Source organism: Hipposideros armiger, unplaced genomic scaffold, assembly GCF_001890085.2.
Source record: "Hipposideros armiger isolate ML-2016 unplaced genomic scaffold, ASM189008v1 scaffold_338, whole genome shotgun sequence".
NCBI lineage: Eukaryota > Metazoa > Chordata > Mammalia > Chiroptera > Hipposideridae > Hipposideros > Hipposideros armiger.
Genome location: NW_017731688.1, coordinates 159,506 through 179,281, shown reverse-complemented (window position 1 = coordinate 179,281; position 19,776 = coordinate 159,506). Strand labels below are relative to the sequence as shown.

The following is a 19,776-nucleotide window of genomic DNA, read 5'->3' as shown; positions in this document are numbered from 1 at the left end:
CACGGCTGCTCAGCTCGGGCTGACTCGAACCGCTGTTGCTCAGAGCTCAAACTCTTGAGCGAGCTCTTAACCAACTGAGCCACTCAGCCGGCCCGCAGGGTCTTGTTTTCTTATCCATTCAGCCACCCTGTCTTTTGATGGGAGCATTTAACCCATTTACATTTAAAGTAATTATTGATAGATATATAGTTATTGCCATTTTATTATTCATATTTTTGATTTTTTTTCTTCTTAAAGAATATTCTTTAACATTTCTTTTAATACTGCTTTCCTGTTGAAGAATTCCTTTAGCTTTTTTTTGTCTGGGAAGACCTTTATCTGTTCTTTGATTCATAATGGGAGCTCTGCTGGGTAGGGTAATCTTGGTTGTAGGTCCTTGCCTTTCATCACTTTGAATATTTCATGCCAATCTCTTCTGGCCTGCAAAGTTTCTGTTGAGAAATCAATTGACAATCTTATGGGAACTCCCTTGTAGTTAACTAACTGCTTTTTTCTCACTGCTTTTAAGATTCTCTCTTTATATTTAACATCTTTGGCATTTTAATTATGATGTGTCCTGGTGTGGGCCTCTTTGGGTTCATCTTGTTTGGGGCTCTCTGTTCTTTCTGAGCTTGTATGTTTATTTCCTTTGCCAGGTCAGATGTAAGACGTAAATTAAGAGGAGGAAATACTGGATTAAAACAGTCCTTATAAGAAGAAGACTGATGTTCTTATAAGGAGAAGATAAGACATACACACCGACACACAGCACACAGCACACAGGAAGAATGAAGATGTAGACAGAGATTGGACTGACATGTCTATATGCCAAGAGACTGCAAGAATTGCCAGCAACCACCAGAAACGAGAAAAAAGACATGGAACAGATTTTCCTTCAGTCCACAGGAAGGAACTAACTCTATAGAAACCTTGGTTTTGGACTTCTGGTCTCCAGGACTGTGAAAATCCATTTGTTATTTTAAGTCACCAGTTTGTGGTAATTTGTTATGGCAGTCATAAGACACTAATACATATACCAAAGTCTATAATTAATTGATTTGTTAATATACATAAATATAGCAGAGTTCATTTAAATTATTTTGAAAATATTACCATGAAGTTTCAGTGACATAATATATAACTACCAGCATATTTTAGTTAGTGTCAAGAGTGGTGTTTCAACAAGCTTACAAATAATAGCTATTTAATAATCATCTGAATTATGTAAAAGTATCATTGGTTTTTATTTATGTAAATTAACTTAAACTGACATCTAAATTTAGTGATGTGTGAGTAGGTCCACTCTATAAACCAAGAGTTATTCTGTTTAAAAGCCTTATCCTAGAATTTATCAAGGGCATAATATATAAACTATTATTTATTTAGAATAGAATAAAAAATGCCATTTTTATTCTATTTGTAGGGCAGCATACGTATTAATAAATAGACCTCTGGGGAAAAAACCAAGATTTTCCTTGGTTTCACAAACACTAATTTAACACATAATTTTATAACATGTAAAATCATTTATTTATTTATTTATTTATTTACTTACTTATTTATATGATTGTGGTCCAAATGAATTTAGGTGCCATGAACTTTAAAAGCTCTATATATTTCAGGTTATGTAGGGTCTTGAGCTGGTATTTTCCTTTGTGAGCTTAAAACCCAGGGGCTAAGACTCTAACCTTAGTTACATAAGGCTGTACATCTGATTACTTGACTGTTTTGGTTACTCAAAATACCAGTTAGTGATTATTTTTTCTGAAGGTATTCAATTAATCAGAAGTTTTAGTTTATGTAGATCTGGGCACTATCTTGTTTTTAATCCTTTTCTTTTTTGTTTTTAGACAGCTGGTACTTTTGTCTCTTATGCTATCTTTTTGGGTTCCTACCCACACTTAACTCATGTGGACATGAGTAAGAAAAAAAATAAATAAACCTTTATTATTTTAAGCCATTGAGTTTTTTTTTTAAACCACATCATAACGGCCTGTGCTGATTGATTAAAGGTGGTAATTCATTGAGATGAGATGATAAGCAAGAGAGTTTACTGTGACTTCTGGAAAAGGGAAACTTTCCTTGCTTACACGGGAAATATCAATGAGAAACATGCGCTCCTTGTCTGACAAATGTTGTATGTGGGTTAGAAGTCTGGGTTGTGGCAGCCAGAGAGGGAGATGAGGTGAAGGGATCTGCACATGTGAGCTGAGGATGATGATTACACTACAGAGGACAGGGTGAAAAGGAGAGGAACTGGTTCTTGTATTATATTATTTGAGCCCCTGCGTCAATTCTCTCCATAAGCTATCCCTACCTCTTCAATTGGGTTTTATTACTTTTGTGCTTAATTTCAGTGAGGTTTTCTGCCACACAACGATTGCCTGATTCACACAAGAGAGACTGTGATTTTGTTGTTGCTTAGTCATTTTTATACATTGAGATAGAGAAAACCATGAATATAATGAAAATGAAATTGAGAAAGGTGTGGGCATGTTTGATGGAGGAAAGTGTTGGGCAGAGTGGAGGGTAGAAGATCCAGAGCAACACCAAAGAATTCCTTTGGGCAGGAAGGATGCTTCAGAGACACGAGTCAGGGTAGCAAGAGAATTTTAGAAGTAGGGGTAAGAGGGTGGTGGCTGTTTATTCTTATTAAGTTCTTTTATGTGAAAACAAACTGAACGTTCCTAAATACATCCAAGTTTGATAAGAGCAGTAATTTGTGTTTGGAGAGAGTGCTTTTTTTTTTTTAAAGATTTTATTGGGGAATGGGGAAGAGAACAGTGTTGGGGAATTGGGGAAGGGGAACATTGTGTTTTTCCAGGACCCATCAGCTCCAAGTCAAGTTGTTATCCTTCAATCTGAGTTGTGGAGGGTGCAAGCTCAGCTCCAATTTCAGTCGCCACTTTCAATGGGGGGGGGTCATAGCCCTCCATCCCATGCGGGGTTGAACAGGCAACCTTGTTGTTAAGAGCATGTGCTATTACCAGCTGAGTCATCTGGCCGGCTGTTGGCAGCTCAGTGGCAGCTTAGCTTGGGCGCAGCTCACTGGCCCATGTGGGAATCAAACCGGCGACCCTGTTGTTCAGAGCTCTTTCTCTTAACCAACTGCACCACCTGGCCCTGAGAGAGTGCTTTTTTAATAGAAGCTTTAAAGAAGTTTATAAGGTCCAGAGGATGTTGGAGAATGGAAGCCTGCAATGGGGGGCAACATAGGCTGTTGGGATGAGGCTATCATGGAAATTTGAGACTAGGGTATTGTATAGGACACCAAAATGGTGACAGGAAATGATGTATAAGTCAAAGACAGTGAACCCAGTACCAAACTCTGAGGCCTATGGGTAGTGAGACACTTTCAATAGTGACAAGGGACCTTACTTCCTCTGTATAATGCCTTTGTTCACAGCCATAATAATGTGAACCATAGAAAATGAGGATATATTTCTGATTTAAATTGTCTCTTGGTGTGTCAGATTCTACCTAATTTAAGATTTTATGCTATGGCATTGCTAGCAGGTACTAGGACAGTTTCCAGCTATTTGGTGGAAGTACATTTTGAATAGTTTGCTCCAAGTTTATAAGTATCACTACCAACTTAAAAGGGGTTTTAACTTGAAGCAAAGAGACAAAGGGCCTATTCTTCTTTCCTGTGTTATTTATTGTTATTGTTTATTGAGGAGGTAGAGATCATGTGGTCATCATCATCACATAGTCAGGTGAGATATGTCCTACAACACAGAGTTTCTACAGTTTTAAACAGAGCTTAAATCTGAGGGGGGAAAACTGGCACATCAAGATAATGTGATATTCTGACTTGGTGGGCTTTAGAATCTTTTTCTATTTTTTCCATAATTCTTGTAGGGACATATAGCTTTCTACTTTTTAGGCAGCAGGAACTGGAGTAGCAGGAACATGTTGATAAAGTCTTCACTCTGCATGAGAGCAAGTAGTCCCTTTGATACACTGACAATGTGCCCATTTAGCATCAGAAATGACAGAGATGGATGCAAACAAAGCTCACATCATCCAAAATATATGCTGACATGAAGAAATTAAATGTCATAAATTTTTTTCTCACCCATGACATACATGTTGAATAATATCAGAAATTAATACAGAAACTCAATTAAAGATGATTAATTTATTCATGCATTCAGCAAATAAATTTATTGAGCATCTATTTTGCTAAAAGCACTGTTTTAGGCACAATAGACCCATAAATAAGCAGAGTGGGTCACTGCTTTGTCATGGTACCCATCTGATAGGAGAAGGGAGACAGACAAGGAATAAATAAACAAATAAATCAACTACAGGCTTTTAGATAGTGGGAAGTGTAATGAAGACAATAACATTGAATAGGGGCCAATTTTTGATTGACTGGCCAGGAAAGACCTCTGGGAAAGGGACAGGAAGTTGATCTGGGCACCATGCACAGTCATGCCATGGTGAAAATTGTCGCAGGCAGAAGAAACAACAGCAGCAGAGGCCCTGCACGACAAATGAACTTGGTTTATTTGAGGAATGAAAAGAAAGCTAGTGTGGTTGAACATAAGTATAGTAAGAATGGAAGAAAAATGATAGGAGATGGGGTTCGAGCAGGTGGCAGGAGTTGGATCACGTGGGGTCTCCTAGGTTATGGTAGGAGTTTGGAGAGATCCTACTTTATTGGGCAGTCCTTTATAAAAATAATCTGTAAAGTAAACTGGATTTTGAAAAAGAGCTATGTTGATTGTAACTTGATAACATAGGCACTCAATAATTTTCATAAAAAACTCCTAACTTTAAAGTCAGCAGAGCCTTTGGGAGATCAAAGGGAGCGACATAGGATTATCCACTGGCCAAAGCTCAGGCATTACACTTCCTTGTCCCTGCCCTCGGTGCAGTAGGTCTGACTGTATCTGTTGATTGTGATTTCCCCAGCCTCCATCTGTGGTACTGAGAAGGAGGCCCCAAATTCAGGATGCTGTACCATTCGACCTACATCCCTGGGCCTTGCCCAGATACTGAATGTTCTGAAAACAATGGTAACTGTAGCAGGCAGTTTTCCAATGTCTTCTGCTCAGATGTAAATTTCTAAAAAAACCAGTGATGGAGACTGGGTTTCTAGACCTAGTCAAATGCTTTCCAAATAGAAAGCAACTGTGTAACTTTCTTAAGTTACACAGTTTCTTAAGTTAAGCAAGGACAGGTACTCTTTAATCCTCTGAAAACAAGTGCTCAAGCTTCAGTCAAAGCAGGGAAAGCGATGTTCAAAAAGCTTCCTGAAAATTTTTGGAGTGCAATTTTTATGCAGTGTTGTAATGTGTGTGTGTGTGTGTGTGTGTGTGTGTGTGTGTGTGTGTGTGTGTGAATCACTCATGGGACAACTAACTGATCCTCAGAAAGCAGGGGGCACACAGCTATTGAGCTGGCCTAGCATCATTGTCACAGAAAACTGTTCAAGGAGTACATTCATTTTTCAGATATTTTTTTGAGCTTACTTACTATGTACTGTGCTGCATACTGAGATTTAGTGGAGAACAAGATAAATTCCCTGCGACCAAGGAGATTTATTTCAACAGCAATAATAACACTTAACATTTATTGAGTGTGTCTTATATTCCAACACTGCCACTCAGTGCGTGAACTCATTCAATGGGAACCTAGACAATAAACAAATAAGTAAATAAGTAATAAGAGGTAATAATAAGGGATACAAAGACAAATAAAGCAGGCTATGGTAGAGCGATTAATGGTGGCCTGAAGATGTCTATGTCCTAATCCCCAGAACCTTACACAGCAAAAGGGAACTTCTGATGTAGTTAAGGATTATCCAGGAAGGCCCAATGTAATCCCAGAGCCCCTATAAGAGGGAGAAAAGACTGTCAGGGGCAGAAATGTGAGACCGGAAGCATAGAGAGAAGATGCTATGCTGCTGGCTTTGAAGATGGGAGAAGGAGCTCTGAGCCAAGGAATGCAGGCAACCTCCAGGAGCTGGAAAAGGCAAGGGCATGAATTCTCCCCTGGAGCCTCCAGATGGAATGCAGGCCTGTTCACACATCTAGTAGAGTGAAAATGAGTTTAGACTTCTGACTCCAGGAGTATAACATAATACATTTGTGTTGTTTTAAGTCACTGAGTTTATCATAATTGGTTACAGCAGCAATAGGAAACTAACACACAGGATTACAGGCTGGTGAATGATGGATGATTCTCGGTAATGGCTTCTTAGAGGAGGTGGCCTTTCATCTGAAAAGTGAATAAAGAGAAAGAGGAAGCCATCTGGTTGGCTGACTGGAAAAGCATTCCAGCCAGAGGGAACATTAAGACAAGTGCTCTGAGGAAGGACTAGTCTCACTGTGTTTGAGGACTAGTAAGAAGGCTTGTGTGAGTAAGCAATGTAGCCACGGGCCAGGTTATGTAGGGCTTTGCCATCTTGCTAAGCATTTTGATTTTATTCCAAGAGTGATGGGAGGTCAAAGGAAGGTTGTGAGCAGGGAATGATATGATCTTGTTATTTTTAAAAGGAACGCTATGCCTGCTAAGTGGAAAATAGACTCTGAGCTAAAGGAGGCTGTGCAGGGGAAGGGGGAAGCAAAAAGGTGGGTTGGGAGGTTAAAGACGCTGACCAGGTGAGAGGTGTGGGGGAGCAGACTAAGATGAGAGCAGTTTGAAAGGAGTCTATTTTGCAGATAGAGTTGGCAGAATTTGGACATGAGGTATGAGACAAAGAGAGGAGACCAGGATGATAGCAAGGATTCTGACAACATTATTTCCGAGATTTGGAATATTCTGAGAGGATTAGGTTTAAGATGGAAAATCGTGAGGTTGGCTTTAGATATGTTGCATTTTGATGGCTATTGGACAGCCAAGTTGAGACATCAGTTAGGCAGCCGGACACAGTGTCTGAAGTTCAGGGGAGTGGCTGGGGCTGGTGGCATCATTTGAAGAGCCCTGGTTGGTGTGCAAAGCCATGGCACAGTTGCCTGGGTAGATAGACCCCGAGAACAGAGTCCCCAAAACACTAAAATCTTTAGGGCCCTGGAAGAAGACTGCTTATCAAAGGAAAAGAATGGACACAGCCATTACTTTCATTCTCAAGAAATGCAAAGCTAGTGTTTTTGACTGTCTGGCTGGATTGAAGCTTCAAAAATGGCAACTTGTTCCTTGCCAATGTCCTAAGAAACAGCCACTGCCTTGGCCTGTTGGCTTGGGCTCTCCATGAACTTTTAAAATGCCAGTGAGTCCTAATTGTGTTGATTGCCTGACAGCTGTGAACACAAGATGCTGACTCCAGAATTGCAACTCATTCTGTGGAGGGCACCAGCCTTTCCCACGAATGACTGATGAGTTGAGCCACCTGAAGCCTGCATGGGGTTTAGCAGCAGCTTGCACGTCTGCTCCAAGACACAGGCCGCTGCAATCAGATCAGATTGAGGCTCTTTCCTGCTTTGCCTGGGAGCTTGGGTATTTGTTTTCAGACATTAAACAGTAAGAGCCCCAGCTTAACTAACACACAGGTGCTTTATGACTTGGCTAGGCTGATCATCTTCCTCTCTGGTTGTTTGAAATCTAAGTCTGAGCAGAGAACCTTGAGACACTTCTGCCACCACTAGCTCCTCTGTCTTACTTTGTGGTGTGACCAGGGAGGAGGACAGAATAAGTGGCTGACTCTCTGATGTCATTGGTTAGGCACCAGCACACTGGAACTCGATCCAGAATTCCATTAATTTGATTTCCTCTTTAGCTCCATCACTCCTAACTTTTTCTGAATACAATTATTCCGACATTATGCTCGCCACTCAGCTCCTCTTCCTGAGAATTCACTTTCTCGCTGTTTGACTACCACAAGTTGTCAACTCTCCGTTATTACACTGCTTACAGCAGCTTTTCCCAGCCTTGGCTGATCACTGGAATCACTCCAGGAGCTTTTAAAAATCCTGAAGCCTAGGTTCCATTGCCAGAGATTCTAATTTCATTGTCTTGAGGGTAGCCTGGGCAGCTGGGTTTTAAACATCTCCCCAGGTAACTCTAATGTGCAGCCATGATTGAGAACCACGGGCCTCCAGACTCTGCTTTCCAAATGAACCATCAGTTAATTTTATGGATGGTGTAGATGCCTGACCACTGAGCTATACACCTGAAGCTGAAGTTCAATAATAGCGAATGTCAACAATAATTAAATATATACTGGAGGTGCCAAAAAATATATGCAAGTGGACACTTTGGTCAACGTTGCTCAAGCAGTAGTTCGCTGTAGTCAGAAGTGTCTGGACGCTGATGGTAACCACTTTGAGTGCCTCTTGTAATTGTAGAAGTCAAATGTGACTTGCATTCATCTTTCGTTATCAGTATATATTACAATTTTAATGCATAGGGAATATAGTCAATGGTATAGTTACAGCTATATATGATGTCAGAGGAGTAGTACAATAGATTGGGGGGGTTATCACTTTGTGAGGGGTATAGAGGTTGAACTAGTACATTGCTTTGTACACCTGAAACTAATAAAAAAAGAAAAGCAAAAACCAATCAGCTAATTTCATGAATCTCAGCTGTCAGGAGAAACTGAAGGATGAACCCCCAGGGCGCTCTCCATTTCCAGGTGACACTACATTGCAGCAGCAGCCTTCAAGAGAACAAGCCCTGCTGCTTGTTTATAATCTCTCTCCAAGGAGTGTGGGGTCCAGGCAAAGACAAGACTGCAGAGGCGATACCTTGGGGGCAAGGAGGCACCTTCCTTTGATATTAAATGTGTCTGGTGAGAATTTGTCTATGCAAACCAGGGACTTATCTTTGACTTCCACTCAGGGCTTTTGGGAAGTGAGCTCGCCCACATTCAATTTACCAGCTGCATAAAGATCAGCTAATTATTGAGCGCATGGAAACGTGGTTATAAAGCGTGACCTCTGCTCTTCAGGAGAGCCCACGGCAAAGAAAGTTGGAGAACGNGCAAATCGTACACAAGTTTCTCAGTTACCTACATCTGTTCTCCCTGGGCCTGATTGCATCCCTTCCTATCTTGATTAATTCCCACCTGAAATAATTATGTCCTCCCAATATAACTCTAGCTATTCTAATTAATAATAAACTAAGCAATTATTTAATTATTTTTCTCCTTTTCATGCTAAATATTCTGCAGTGTTCACATTTGGAACATAGGAGTGAAAAAAAAAAGTTCAGTTTCTCTGTTTGCCATGTTTTGCTTGATGTGGTGATAAGACAAAAGGACCCAGTGTACCAACCAACTGAGCCACTCAGCCGGCCCTAAAAGGACCCAGTGTAGAACATATTCTAAAGAAGAAATTAGAACTTAAGACAAATTAAGAAAGGAGGGTGTAGGAGTCTGCTGGGGCTGCCATGACAAAATACCGCAAGCCACCAATAAATATAGAAATATATTTATTGTCCCACGGTTCTGGCACCTCGAAGCCCAAGATCAAGGCGCTGTCAGAGTTAGATTCTGGGGAGGTCACTCTTCGTCACCTCGCAGAGCCCATTTCTCCGTGTGCCCTCACATGGCCTTTCCTCTGTTCTGTGCACATATGGAGAGAGAGACATCCCTGGTGTTTCTTACTTTTAGTAGAACACCAGTCCAATTGCATTAGGGAACCACCCTTATGACCTCACTTAACCTTAATTATTCTTTAAGAGCCCTATCTCCAACTATAGTCACATTGGAGGTTAGGGTTTCAGCATAAGAATTTTGGGGAGGCACAATTCAATCCATAACAGGTGGATTTACTATAATACTCTTTGGGCTAAATCTTTTCCAGGCCTGAAAGTGGGTTTTACCTCCTCTTCCAGATTTCTGTTAATGGTGAGGTGAGGGTTTTTTTGTTTGTTGTTTGATTCTGTGTGATTTTTAATATAATGGTTAATACATAGCTATTTACTTTCCAATTATATGTAACATTGAGAAATAAGAATTGTTAGAGTCAAGTAAGCTAAAGGATGTTAAAATTGTTTAGAAATATGGGTTATTTTTACATTTTTTTAAAAAATTAAAGTTTATTAGGGTGACAATTGCTAGTAAAGTTACATAGATTTCAGGTGTACAGTTCTATAATACATCANTAAAGATCAGCTAATTATTGAGCGCATGGAAACGTGGTTATAAAGCGTGACCTCTGCTCTTCAGGAGAGCCCACGGCAAAGAAAGTTGGAGAACGAAGGCTTATAGCCTTGCAATCAAAGTGTGTTCCGCGGACCTACGGCGGCGGCATCACCGCCTGGGACCTTCTTAGGACAGTACTTGGGACTATTCAAGAAGATTCTCTTTTTCACAAGATGCCCAGGTGGGTGAGTATGCAGTCAAAGTTTGTTCAACTGCGAGTAATGCAATGCGCTCAATTCCATTTAACCCTAGAGACTGAGCGGAGGGAGCAACTTATTCCTCTCCTTGCACCGGGATCTTTTGCCTTCAGTAGCAGAGGCGAGAGGCTGGCAGGCTAGGGTGCTGGGCCAGGTCCCCGCGGCCCCGCCCGCCCGCTCCGCCTCCCTCCCGGGTCTGTGCGCGCGGTTGCTGTGGCAGCGCCGGACGCCGACTAGAGCCGAGGCTGCCGCTGCCTCCGCTTCCCCCAGTTCCTCCTCGTCCAAAGTCCTCCTTCCCCAGGCCCCTGAGTTCGGCCCAGCCTGTGGCTCCGCCATGCCTCGGGGCAAGCGGGGCGGCCGCGTGAGCGCCCTGGAGGGCGGCGGGGAGGAGGCGGCGCCCGGGGCGGCGGCCGCGGTGCCCTCCGCGCTCTGGGCGTCCCCGCAGCAGCCCGAGGCGGCGGCGGAGCAGGTTCTGCTCCGGGGCATCTTCGAAATCGGGAGGAACAGCTGCGATGTGGTGCTGCGCGAGCGGACCCTGATGTGGCGGCCCATCCAGCCCGAGCGCCCCGCGGGTGAGTGCCCCGGGGCCCGCGCCTTCGCCCCCCCCTGCTTCCTCCCCCCTCCGCCCCGCGCTCTCCACCCCGGCGCTGCCTCTCCTCCTCGCTAAGCTCCTCCTCCGCCCCGCCGGCTACCTGGTGCGGTAGCCGCTGCCTCCTCCTTCCCAGCTGGGGAGAACCCGAGCCGTCCCCAGGGGACTCCCTCTACCTGCCGCCTGCGGGCGCGTTCCCTGGGCCAGCTCCACTCAGCTCTGGCTCTGCGCCGCGGAGCCGGGAATTGATTCCCGCAGGGGTGGCGGCTTCTAAAAGCAGGAAGGTTACCAACCACTCCCCTCCAACTCGATGAAGTTCTATCAACTTCTGGCGATAGGCCGAAACGATAAACGCTTGCAGAATTTACCTCCGCGTGGGTTCTGAATCCAACTCGCATGTTGGTGACTTCTGAAAGTTGACCCGCAAAGCGTTGGGATCTCTCTCTGGACTTTTCCACCCTTCACGTACCTCTTGCCATAGTCTAGAATCAAGCCTTCTCCAGGCTCAGCCTAGCAACTTTTGATTTTTAATGTTGACTTTAGAATCATCAGCATGCCGTTTACTTGTAATTTAACTTTAATTAACTTAAAACTTTAGTGTTTTAGAACGTGTTGTAATGGTGTACTTTCCAAAAGAAATATTTCAAGTCAGTCTAGATAGCTTAGGGAAAAAATCTTGGGATGTGGTACAGTCTCTTCTAGCTAAACACAAACCTATGGAATTAAAAAAAAATGTCCTCTCCTAGTTGGAAAACAAGACACTATTTCTACAGAATAGAAAAACGACAGTGTCTTAAAGTTTCTTGTACAAAAGTCTAACAAAATGAAACCCAGCACTGGTTATGAGTGTGAACTCCACTTCTGTGTCTGCTGTGCTCACTCACGTCACTGAAACTACCTTTGACCTTAATTGAAATGTTTTCATGTGTTTTGAAAACCAAGGTGGAATATTTTCTTAAACCTTTGAATTAAAAGCTAGGGATATGGACAGAGAGTGATTGTGTTTAGTTTTTAAGTCAGCTTGAATTTTTGGGGTTATAGATTTTCAATTAGAGTTTAGGTTAACCTACAAGAACCGATTTAACCTACAGTGAAGCTGAAATAGGATAGAATTAAAATGAAACATTGTGCAATGAGAAGTCATACAAATTAATGCTGCAATGCTCGTATACAAAAAGAATGATGTAAAAGAATAAATGCTTTTTTTTATCCTGAGTGATGATTAAGGAAAAGTAGGCTTAATTAACATTACTATCGGTAGCATTTAAAAATGCACCTTGACAGTTACAGCTATAAAGTTTGCAAATATTGACTCTGTTTAATTCACCCCGCCCCCCAAATCCTTTGGTTTTCTTTTCCTGCATGTAGGTGTATCATTTTTTAGTTTGTAACTAGTGTGCAAACCACCTTGGGCCTCTACATTTGAAGGTACAGGAGCCTAGGACCTTAGTAAATACTTCTATTTCTAGAAGAAGCCAAGAGATGCTTTACTTAGCCAAGTAATAAGAGTGGGAAAAGAAAAGGAGTATTAAGAGATGAGATATTTAAATGTGAAAAATTGCCTGATGTGGAATTAATTTAGCGGTGAGTGGTGGAAAACAAAATTGGTCCAGAAAACGGAGGAAAAACTCCATCAGGTTTACTGTACTTGGCAGGACGTGGCGTGGGAGGACGATAATGATGGAGACCATGTCCACTGCAAGCTGGCCAGTAACGGGCTGTTCCAGGAAAGGCTGAGGGTGGGGTCACTGGGCGTTATTAGATCATGCATATGAGAAGTTTGTAAGATCACTCCGTTTTTAAACCTCACAGTGCCTTAGTAGTGGTAGTTTTTTTTTTTAATAGACTTTATTTTTTAAAGCAGTTTTAGGTTCACAGCAAAATGGAGCAGAAGGTACAGATATCCTGTATATCTGTCTTCACACATGCACAGCCTCCATTATCAACATTCCCCACCAGAGTGGTGTATTTGTTACAATTGATGAATTTACACTGACACATCATTATCACCTAAAGTCTATAGTTTACATTACAGTTCACTCCTGGTGTTGTATATTCTGTGGATTTTGGCAAATTTATAATGGCATGTGTATTGGGGTTCTCCAGAGAAACAGAACTGATAGAACATAGATAGATAGATTTATTATGGGAATTGAGACTTACTATGGAATTATGAAGGCTGAAATATGCTTCTGTATGCCATCTGCAACCTGGAGAACCAGGAAAGCTGGTGGTATAATTTAGATTATCTGAAGGCCTGAGAACTGTGGTGAGAGATGGGGTTGGAGATGCTGAAATAAGGCCCAGCTTGAAAACCAGGAGCTCTGATGTCTGAGGGCAGAAGGTGGATGGCCCAGCTCAAAAGAGAGCGAGTATTTGCCCTTCCTCCGCCTTTTTGTTCTGTTTGAGCCCTCAACAGATTGGGTGATATTTGTCCACATTGTTGAGGGCAGATCTTTACTCATTCTACTGGTTTAAATGCGAACACACTCAGAAATAATATTTTACCAGTTGTCCAGGCATCCCCTAGCCCAGTCAAGTAGACACAAAATTAAACATCATAATGTGTATCCACTATTCTGGTATCAGAGTAGTTTCATTGCTACTAAAAAGCCTCTGAGCTCTGCCTATTCATTCCTCCCTCCCCCCAAACCCTGGCAACCACTGATCTTTTCACTGTCTCTACAGTTTCGTCTTTTCTAGAATATCATATCGTTGGAATCATACAACATGTAGCCTTTTCAGATTAGCTTGTTTTACTTAGTAATATGTATTTAAGGTTCTTCCATGTCTTTGCATGGCTTGGTAGCTCATTTATTTTTAGCGTAAATAATATACTATTGTCTGGATGGACCACGGTTTACTGATCCATTCACCTACTGAAGGACATCTTGTTTGCTTTCAACTCTTGGTAGTTATGAATGATGCTGCTATAAACATCCATGTGCAGATTTCTGTGTGGACATACATTTTCAGTTCCTTTGGGTAAATACCAAGGAATATTAGGGTATGTTTAGTTTTGTTAAGCTTGGCCAAACTGTCTTCCGAAGTGGTTGTACCATTTTGCATTCCCACCAGCAACAGATGAGTTCCTGTTGTTCCACATTCTAGTGGTGTGTCATGTCAATTTGCATTCCCCTGATGGCATATGGTGTGGAGCATCTTTTCTTATGCTTATTTGCCCTCTGTAATTTGTGAGGAGTCTGTTGAGATCTTTGGCCCATTTTTAATCAGGTTGTTCATTTTCTTAATGTTGAGTTTTAAGAGTTCTTTGTATATTTTGGATAACAATCTTTTATCAGATGCATCGTTTGCACATCTTTTCTCCTAGCCTTTATTGGTCTCACTAACAAAATAAAATATCGTGATCTTTCCCTAATTTTCCATCTTGAGTAATGAGCCAAGACACTAATGTATTTTATGACGGCTATCACTGCCAAAATAGTGACTGATGGTCTTGTTGCCAGGGCAAATGAGTTTGACCATAGTGATCATTATTCTCTTTGGTGACCTGGAGTAATGGCTGTGTTCTTCTTCCCCATAGAAGTGAGGGCTGTTGTTAAGGACAGCCTCAAAGTTGATGGGAGGCACAAAAGCACCAGCACTTTTTTTTTTTTTTAACAGGATAAATGTTTTCAGCTTAGTATATTAGATCTAGTCAATCAAAATATTAATTTGATTAGCCATTATTCCCTTAACAAATTAAACATTTTGGTGCAAACTTAGTGCTGAAACACTTTGCTAGGTGCTACGAAAGTACAAAATGATGACCTGATCTTTGCCTTCAAGGAGATTTTACCTTTTCGGAAAGACATATGACCCTAAACTCTAATATAAGACCTGTATGTCACCAAACAGTCATTTATCAAACATGAAGCAACTACTATGTGATTTGTGCAGACATCAGTAAGATGTGAGCCCTGCCTTTAAGGATTTCTGTGTGTTCAGAGGAGGGAGACGTCTATTCTTGACAGGAGTTTCTTTATGGAAAATCAGTCTTCTTCTTTAAGTCTTTACCTCCCAAAAGAACTTGAGTTTAATAGTAAAGAGTAAATATTTCATGAGGGGTTAAGGTGTTGTATTAGTTTTCTAGGGCTGTGCTAATAAATCACCACAATTTTGTCAAGTTAAAACAACAGAAATGGATTCTCTTATAGTTTTGAAGACCAGAATTCAGAAATCAAGGTGTCAGTCGGGCCATGTTCCTCTGAAGGCTCTCGGAGAGAATCCTTCTTGCCCCTTTTAGCTTCTGCTGGCACCTACTGTTCCTTGACTTGTGGTAGCTGATCTGCAATCTGCCTCTTGACATGGCCTGCCCTTCTGTGTATCCTCTCCTTATATAAGGAAAAAGTCATTATGTTTAAGATCCACCCCAAATCCAGGAAGATCTTATCTTGAGACCCTTAACTTCATTACAGCTTACATTTTACAGATAAGGTTATATTCTGTAGTTCCAGGTGGACCTGAATTTTGGGGGGCACTCTCCAACCAGGTGTGATCAAAGTGGGAGAAAAAATCTAGGTTGAGGGAATTCAGTGAAGGCTGAAAATGGAAGGCCATTTTCTGGAAATAGTGACTGGTAATCTGTCAAAATGTGGGAGGAGGAGACTATTTAACAGGAAAGCAGAGGCCAGAATGGGGCGAGGCCTGAAGACAAAGAATTTGGGTTTTAGTTAGTAGAACGTATTAAGATCCTCTGCCCCCCTCCAGCCCCAGCTTTTTTCTTATATTTTTTTGAAGCTATGTCATCTAACTCACAGTGTGTTTCTTTATCCCAAGTACTGCCTTTGGCAGTAGTCACATCACAATCTCTATTGAAGCTTCCATTTTAGACCTTTTCCATTTTAGTGACTGTCACCTTCATGCCACGTCACTTGCCCCCATCCAGGGTCATGGCATAGATGTTTGTCATCCCTCTTTTCATAAACAACCCATCCCATTTCTTTAGCCTTATCTAAAAATGTCTCATCTTTTATAACCTCTTTCTTAGGTTTTCTGTCCTTGGTCTGCCAGCTCTTTCACTGAAGCACAGTGATATGTTCAGGACTCTTACCTTAACCGCCCCCTGCCTTGCTCCTGTAAACTTCCCTTTCTAGCTGCTATCCTGCCTCTTTTCTCACTTTCTTGGATATGCTCCTAGAAAAATTAGTTTACTCTCACTGCCTCTATTAGTTTACTACTTGATTAGTAATTACTTCTCAACCATTGGAGACCTGGCTTTGTTCTTTTCTCTGCTAAAACTGCTTGGGCAAAGGTTAGCAGTCACCTTCTAGTTGCCCGAGCAAATGGACAAATTTCAGCCTTCACCATTTTTGGATTACTCATTTGACTTTGTTCCCTTGGTTTCTGTGATAACACCTTTACCTACTTGATCAGCCTCCCATGGGGACTTCTGTCTGTTTGCCTGTCTAGTATTCATGTTCCCAAGGAGTCTGGTCTGGGCTATTGTCACTCGCCATATGATCTCTGGGTCATATCATCCACTGCTGTTCTCATTCACCCTCAGGCTTAATATTTAATCTCTATCTTTAGTCCTGACCTCAAATACTTCCTGTATACATGAACGTGGGAGTCCCACAAATTTAATACAACTACAAGACAAGCAACTTTTCTTGCTTCTTAAAAATAACACCTGGTCTTGTATTCCCTATGACAATTTTAGAGCTCANATGAGGTAATTTGGAAAATATGTAAAGAGTTTTATTTCTTAGTATTAATTTTGTTCCTACTGAGTACTTGGGAAATAGCTGAGCTTCTGAATATAATTTTTACTCTCTAGTCAGTCATTCTTACCTGCTTAATGGAAACTAATGAAGGAAGCAAACAGTTGAAATAGAGAACTAATTTCAGGTAATGTAAAAACTACGGGTTTTCTGATTACATATGTACATTGTACGCAGTGTAGAAAGTCAGCTAATACAGAGGAATAGGTAAAAGGAAATATAAATAAAAGCCCATTTATCAGGGGGAAGTTTAGTTCTAATTTGACCTTTTAATGCAGGACCATTTTTAAAAAGCAGCCTTTATTAGGAGGGAGGGAGCAGTTTGTGAGGGGTGTAAATCTCTAAGTATTGTTTCGTATACCTGAAACTAATAAATAAATAAAAACACATAAATAAATAAATAAAAATAAAAAGAGGCCTTTAGTACATGAATGAATCTGAGTCTATGTTGTAAAGGTACCCAGGGCAGAAGACAAGTATGAGGAATAGAGAGACAGATTGGATGATTGTTGCTGAAAATCCCCAATGGGTCCCAGTGTCCTTTGTAAAGCAGTAATTTGGAAATAAGAATATGGTGACGTTCAACATCATGGTTAGCTACCCAAATGTGCTTCCGCTCCCCTATATGCTAACTGCTACAGAGAAAGAACCATAACTAATCATCCTGCAATCCTCAATATTTAGGTCAGAAAACACCTAGCCTATAGTAGGCACTCCAATTTTAAAATGAAATATTATAGATTATTGATGAAAGACACATGCCTCTACAATTTATAAAGCAGTGTGATCTCCAAGTAATCTTCAGCATACTATTAATAGGAGAAAATGCTAGCTTTAAGAATAGTCCTTCAGAATGAAAAATGCAGTCACTCTAATGTCACCACTCTCTGTTGAATATTAGGGAAGGTAAAGTGGATCCCGAATAGGGTGAGGGTCCCTGTGTTTGGTCCTGACTGGAAATCCCTGATGCAAAGGGAGGAGCCAGATACTGGTCCACTGCAGAAAATTAGGGTGACCTCAGTGGTGACGACCANATCTATTTTATGTGCAGCTGAGTTATTACTTACAGAGCATTATAAATGACCATGGATATGTAGCTAAAGGAGAAAATCATTTTGTTAGGGTACCCAGAGCGCATGGTCAAGGAAAGCTACAGAGGGGCGTAAGGGTAAACTTGAATGTGGACCTTGAAGCATGATTAGGAGTTGGTAACACAAAGGAGTAAGGAAACCATTCTAGGAAAATAATATTATAGGACAACTCAGGAGAAAGTGCTTTGATCTATTTGGATCTATTTGGAAAATAAGACCGTGTCTGTGGAGAGAGTGTACATTAATGGGGGGAGATGATAGTGCTTTGTGATAAGTTAATACATAGTTTGTAAAGAGGCCTTGAGTATCACACTAGGCAGTTGGTGTCTTAACCTGAGGGTTGAGTAAGGGGTGGCAAAGGCTGAGTGTCAGAGGATATCACGTTTTTGTTTTCTAAAGTAAATGAGTTTGGATTTTTGAAAGGCAAGCATGGAGGCAAGATGGATTATAAATGCGCTCCACTTTGAGGAGCCCATTTCAGTGGCCAGTATATCAGAAGGTCCAGGAGGCAGCGTGTATGTGGCAGGGAGAATGGAGAGGTGAGGCTCGATGAAGGAATAGTGTCAGAGGTAGAATTTAGAGGATGTGGGGCTTGAGGGAAAGGGAAGAAACAATGGCGGTGCTGAGATCTTTAGCTTGGTCAATGGAATGGATGGTGGACACTGCTACAGTGAATCCTCAGATTAGCAAAATGAGAAGCATCTTACTTGAAATGAATTCGACCAAGTATCAGGTATGCCAGTGACTAGCAAAATGTCCAAACAGAAGGGACATTGAGAACTTGAAAAATGCATAAGCTGGAGAAATGGCTCCTGAAGGATTGTAAATTGAACCTTATCAAGTTTAAGATCTGTGTTTTCCATGAGCCTCAGGCTCTCCCCTTCTGTGTCCTGTTTCTTAATAGATTGAGGCCACTTAAAAAGAAAAGTTTTCTGAAAATAGCTTTAAACATTATTCATTCAATATGGNCCAGGGCAGTAAATGTAAGGATCAGCGGATGTGATGGGTATGCAGGAGGATGCTATTGCTAGACGGTGTTTTTTTCTGTCCTCTGCAATTCGGGGAAAATGGACCACCCTTGTTTAAAGGGCCAGAGATGTAGTAGATATAATTCGTTGTGGTCTCAGTACTGGAATACTCATTCTGAACCTTATTGCTTATCCTGCCTAGCCTTTTACTTGACTAGGTTAATAGATTACATTTCAAACAGTGACGAATCTACAAACATCATAAACTCCTCCGCACAAGTCTCTTTAAATTCTTCTATATGACTGTATTCCTGCCCAAGATTAGAAGTACTGTGCCAAAGACGGGGATAGTATATGCTGAGTAAGTTTTGGTCATGTGTGTGCACACGCAAAGGGGAAGGAACTTAGTAGCCGTGGCTCTTGATATTCCCTTGGTATTTTCCAAAATCAGTATATGATGAAGGGAGGTAAAAGGGAAAGGAGGGAGGGAAATGGAGTTTGAAGGAAATTAAATCTTAAGCTCACTTTTGGTATGCAAACCAGAAATTGAGGACCCTGAGGGTAAGGGACGACTGAATCCAGAGGCAGGGAGGCAGGCTAGTAGGCAAGCAGGCATGCATACAACAAAACAACAAAACAAAACACCCCAGCATAATGCTATGGACTTATGGTAAGCCCAAAGATAAACCTAAAATAATGTACCAGCTGGCATCAGGGAATTCCTATATAGATTCCAAGATTTTCATCAGAAAGTGTTCTAGAAACTTCCTCAGCTGCTACACAACAGTGCCGTGTTTGACTGAAAATAGTGAACATATATTGATGTTTACTCTGCCAGGTCCTGTGCTAAGTATCTTATCTTGTTTAATCCTCCCAACAAGACTATGTGGTCTAGATAGAATTTTTATCCCTAGGGCTCAGAGATGTTAAATAACTTGCTCAAGGTCATGCTTATAATGGAGTTGCTGGGATTCAAAGCCAAGCAGTCTGACCCCAGAGCCCACACTGTACCCATTAAGTTTTGCTGCTTCCTCCAGCAAGAAAGAATCCCCCCTAATGCCTTTGGGAGTCTGTCTGAAGTCTGAGTTAGTGCTAGTGTAGCATCATGGTCCAAACCAAAAAAAAAAAAAAAA

At 41.4% G+C, this 19,776-nt stretch overlaps 1 protein-coding gene and 1 long non-coding RNA gene across 5 annotated transcripts in view; one reads left to right on the top strand and one right to left on the bottom strand.

Annotated features, from left to right (window-relative positions):
- Positions 1 to 19,776, bottom strand: part of LOC109392603 (uncharacterized) — a 139,372-nt gene that overhangs the window by 115,145 nt on the left and 4,451 nt on the right. The window lies entirely within an intron of this gene.
- CERKL (CERK like autophagy regulator) overlaps positions 10,465 to 19,776 on the top strand; it is a 113,637-nt gene continuing 104,325 nt past the window's right edge. For both annotated transcript variants that reach the window (XM_019661185.1, XM_019661184.1), the window contains exon 1: positions 10,465 to 10,844. In XM_019661185.1, the coding sequence (XP_019516730.1) occupies positions 10,607 to 10,844 (238 nt within the window). In that variant the 5' untranslated portion in view covers positions 10,465 to 10,606. The remainder of the gene's footprint in view (positions 10,845 to 19,776) is intronic.